The 4,309-nt window shown below is 46.0% G+C and overlaps 1 protein-coding gene across 1 annotated transcript; it reads left to right on the top strand.

Moving 5' to 3' along the window:
• Positions 1 to 2,729: 2,729 nt before the first annotated feature.
• Positions 2,730 to 3,601, top strand: LOC105303926 (mas-related G-protein coupled receptor member X2-like; the record flags this gene model as incomplete). Its single annotated transcript, XM_011377784.1, is given in 2 exon segments — positions 2,730 to 2,952; positions 2,955 to 3,601. Coding segments are annotated over 2 exon segments (870 nt in total), but the record flags the coding sequence as incomplete, so codon positions are not given.
• Between the last annotated feature and the right edge of the window lie 708 nt (positions 3,602 to 4,309).

Below are 4,309 nucleotides of genomic sequence, written 5' to 3'. Positions count from 1 at the left end.
AGGCTCACTTTGCTGGGCATTGCTGCCCAGGTGCACAGTTGGCAGCAAAAGGCTCCAGAACAACAATCGCTTGCAGGGACGGGTACCAGATGGTGTGGAGAGGGACAGAGGTTGAGATATGATAGGAGTAGAGTCAGACCAAGTGTTGAGAAACATCTCCTGAGGGATCCTGACTCAGAGAACTCCACACTCTCATTTGCAAACAGGTCCCTGTACAGGAAATCACAGGGTCTGTCTAGCACCTTGACAAGCCTCCCTCAGGAACTAGGCTTCACCCCTGAATCTGTCTCAAATTCTGATTTCAATTGAAGATTTTTCTCAGATGTTCCTCCCGTGATGTGTCGACGAATCGTGGGGAGCCTCAGGCATGGCTTCGGGAGAGCAGGGCTGGTATTGGACCTGCTGTTCACGATGTGATCTCAGGAAAATCTTTGGCTCTTTCAGCATCAACTTCTTCCTATGTTAAATAAGGATACTATAATAGATGGTGTCTAGGTAACATATACTAGATGCTAGGGAAACAATAGTCAACAATATTAATTAAAAAAAAAAACAGACATGTCTAGGCATCACTGAGCATTGAGTTTAAAAATGGAGACGAAGAAAACAAAGATACACACACTTAAAAATTAGAGCTATAAATTGTGTTCAGTTCCATAAATAAAAAGCCCACGGTGCTATAAGACAGCACAAAAAAGATTGTGGTTTTCCTCCATCTCCTCATTAGTCCAATCAGGACTACAGGAAGTAAAAGTGGTGGATAATTCAGTCCTCGATGCCACCTCTGCAGCCAGATGGTCCTGCCTTCACCTATCCTGACACACCTGCCCTGTGTGTGTATTGGCCAGTCTGGACTGCTTGAGCCTATTCAGAGGCCAGAAGGGGCTCTTGGGCTCTAGGATCTGTTCCCAGCTATTTCCCACCTACCTCTTCTTTTATATACTGGATGGGCTTCACTTCCTTGTTACTTACAAAATGTACCTATGCTAGTTTAATAAAACACACAAGTGAATTGCCGTTTTAGATTTGATCCTTGGAGTTGCTTCTTCCCCCCACAACTCCCCATGTGTAATGAACACACCCTGATAGTGGGGCTGCAGGGCTGATGATGGGTGAAGACTCTGACACAGACCCATGGGTTCAGACCCAGACTCTTCCACTCATGAGACCTGGAGCATATCACGCAACCCCTTTTTGCTTTTGTTTTCTCATATGCAAGATGGGAATAAGAACAGTACTGGCCTCGTAGGGCTATTTACAGGGTTCAAAGAGGTAATACCAAGTAAGCACTTGATCAGCTGCCTCTCTTCACCTATGTGTGAGTTGGTCCTTGTTTTTGGCCTGAATTCTGCAAGAGCATCTCTCTTTTCACCCAAAACTCTTCATAAACTGGAAATAAACACTTCTTAAACCCCTGACCCTCCCAAACAATTCTCTTACACAAATGCTTTAATCTGCAAGAAAATCTCTGCTCCAAATCACATTGGGGAGAATAGGTGGGGAGATATTTTTCTATATCTCATAGAAAAATCACTTAACAATCCCTCTTCTATATTTCTGTGTCAACTATCTCTCTTCAGATCCATTGCCACATCTCTCTCTCCTTCCCAACCTTGCCTTTTTCTCCTCTGAATTGCAGAGAAATTAAATTTAGTCCTGAATTTCTCCAAAAATTATGTACTTAAATCTTCTAGTTGCTCACTAAAGCGATATACTGACCCTCCCTGGGTGGAGACATTATAAAGACCATCATTCGTTTTCTATGCAGGCATAAAGAATTCTTTGAAACACACCAAAGCTTTTCACAGATGGAATAATGAGCAATGACATTTTCCTCTTTTCTTTACATATGTGTTTTCTGGTGACTGATTTTATTAAAAATTTTATATTACATTGAATTCAAATTTTTCACTCCCCTTAGGATCCTTATCTATTTATTCATTTATTTGTGAATTAAAAAATTCTTGACTACCCCATTGTGACACAGAGTTAGGCCCCAGGGACACAGCAATAAACAAGAGTAAAGCACTTTCCGTCCTCATAAAACCTACACACTGAGCCACTGCTAGCCCAAGAGGCTTGGGCATCCTCATATCAGAGCAAGATGTCACGGTCCCTTCATGACCCTAAATTATGATCACCTTCCTCCCTAGCGGGTGGACCACTCTCAGTCAGTGAGATTGCCTTGGGGCTTCTGACTGCCTGCCCCTGAGCAGAAGCCATTGTCCCAGAGCAGAAGGAATGCTGCACTCAGAGTCTTCTTGTCATCAACACAGCCTATTCAGACTTCTGTCCTCTGGCCTCCCGCAGATATGACATGGCTTAGGATGGTGAGCAGAGGTATTCAGACCACGGAATAGTCCCACGTCAATAGAGCGTCCGTGTTATAGTAGAGAGAGCTTGGGCTTTAGAGACAGAGAGAACTGGGTTTGAATCTAGGTTCCAGGATACAAGGCTGCGTGGTCTTCCGGAAGTATCTTAATCTCTATAAGCCTCCATTTCCCTCCTCTGTAATTTAGGACAGTAATTCCCACATAGCAGGGTGACCTTGACAAACAGTGATCATACAGCAGTTGCTTAAATTTTGTCTGTGTTCCAGAGACACCAGTGGAGGGATTCTGAGCACAGCTACAACTGTCAGCCTGGGGAACAGAACACATGCCAGTGAATGGAAGCGACGGGACCTTTCCTAAACATGGCACGGTGACCCTGATCCGGGGGTTCCGGTCTTTACCATTGCCATGGTTGGGCTGGCAGGAAACGCCATTGTGCAATGGCTCCTGGGCTTCCACATGCGGAGAAAAGCATTCTCCATCTACATCCTCAACCTGGCGGGAGCCAACTTCCTCTTCCTCTGCCACCAATTCATAGATTGCCTGAATGCACTCATCAACTACTTCCATGCCGTCTCCATTGACATCCCTAGCTTTTTCATCACTGTGTCATCTTTGCCCTCGTCACAGGCCTGAGCTTTCTTAGCATCGTCAGCACCGAGCGCTGCCTGTCCGTCCTGTGGCCCAGCTGGTACCGCTGCCGCCGGCCCAAACACATGTCAGCTGTCACGTGTGCTCTGCTCTGGGCCCTGTCCCCGCTGCTGAGCATCCTGGAAGGGAATTACTGCGGCTTCCTGTTTAGGGATTTGCACGATGATGATTGGTGTCCAGTGTTTAATCTCATCACTGCCGCGTGGCTGATTTTCTTATTTGTGCTTCTCTCTGGGTCCAGCCTGGCCCTGCTGACCAGACTGCTGTGTGGCTCCCAGCGGGTGCAGCTGACCAGGCTGCACGTGACCGTCGTGTTCACGGTGCTGGTCTTCCTCCTCTGCGGCCTGCCCTTCGGCATCGACTGATTCCTCTTAACCTGGATTCACCATGGTTTCGATGCGATCTCCTGTCATCTTAACCTGTCCTGTGTCAGCAGCTGCGCCGATCCCATCGTTTACTTCTTCGTTGGCTCCTTTAGGCAGCGATGGCGGAAGCGGCGGCAGACCCTGAAGCTGGTTCTCCAGAGGGCTCTGCGGGACTTTCCTGAGCTGGATGAACGTGAGGGAAGTCTTCCTCAGGAAACTCTGGCGATGCCGGGAAGAGGACTGGGCCAGTGATGAAACGCCTCCGCCCGGGTCCGTCAGAAGCGACTTAGAGTTCCTGCTGCCCCCCCCCCCCTCACTCGCCAATTATGTGCTCTCTGTCTGCCTCGTGCCCCAGCAACGTCTCAGTCATTCCCCAGTGTCTTCAAATAGGTTGTTTTTACTCGGGTTTTTCCCGTTTTTCTCAGAGAAAGCATTAGTCCGAACGTTATACTTCTCCATCTTTTTTGACATTACCGATAAATTTCTCATGTTATCTTCCTCTGAATCTTCTGTATTGAATGCTTTTTCTTTACAATTTTCATTATAATGGAAAGGATTCCTGTCTAAAGCCATAAACTCTTGTTCATACTTTTTTCATATTTGATAGGAATGAAAAAGATTCCTTATTTTCTCTCAGAATATGATCCCCTGAGAGTCATGTTTATCCCTGTGGTTGGGGTATTCTTCCGTTAAAAGCTTGAATAAGTGAGTTCTCCTACCTCTAATCTCATTGGGTTCTCAGAGTTTTGGGAACTCATGCCCTTAGAGACAGCATCTCTACCTACATGAGAACATTCCAAGATATCGTGCTTATGAAAAGTCCTTCGGTGCCATTTGTCCATGGTATGGTGACAAGTTGACCTTGGGTTGTAGTAAAGAAAATCACAGCCTTTACCTTTGAGAGCTCATAAATGGTTATTTAATTCTCGATTCAATTAAATAACCATTCCATTAAATGGT

Source organism: Pteropus vampyrus, unplaced genomic scaffold, assembly GCF_000151845.1.
Source record: "Pteropus vampyrus isolate Shadow unplaced genomic scaffold, Pvam_2.0 Scaffold321, whole genome shotgun sequence".
Lineage (NCBI taxonomy): Eukaryota > Metazoa > Chordata > Mammalia > Chiroptera > Pteropodidae > Pteropus > Pteropus vampyrus.
This window is presented reverse-complemented; position numbering and strand designations above follow the sequence as displayed.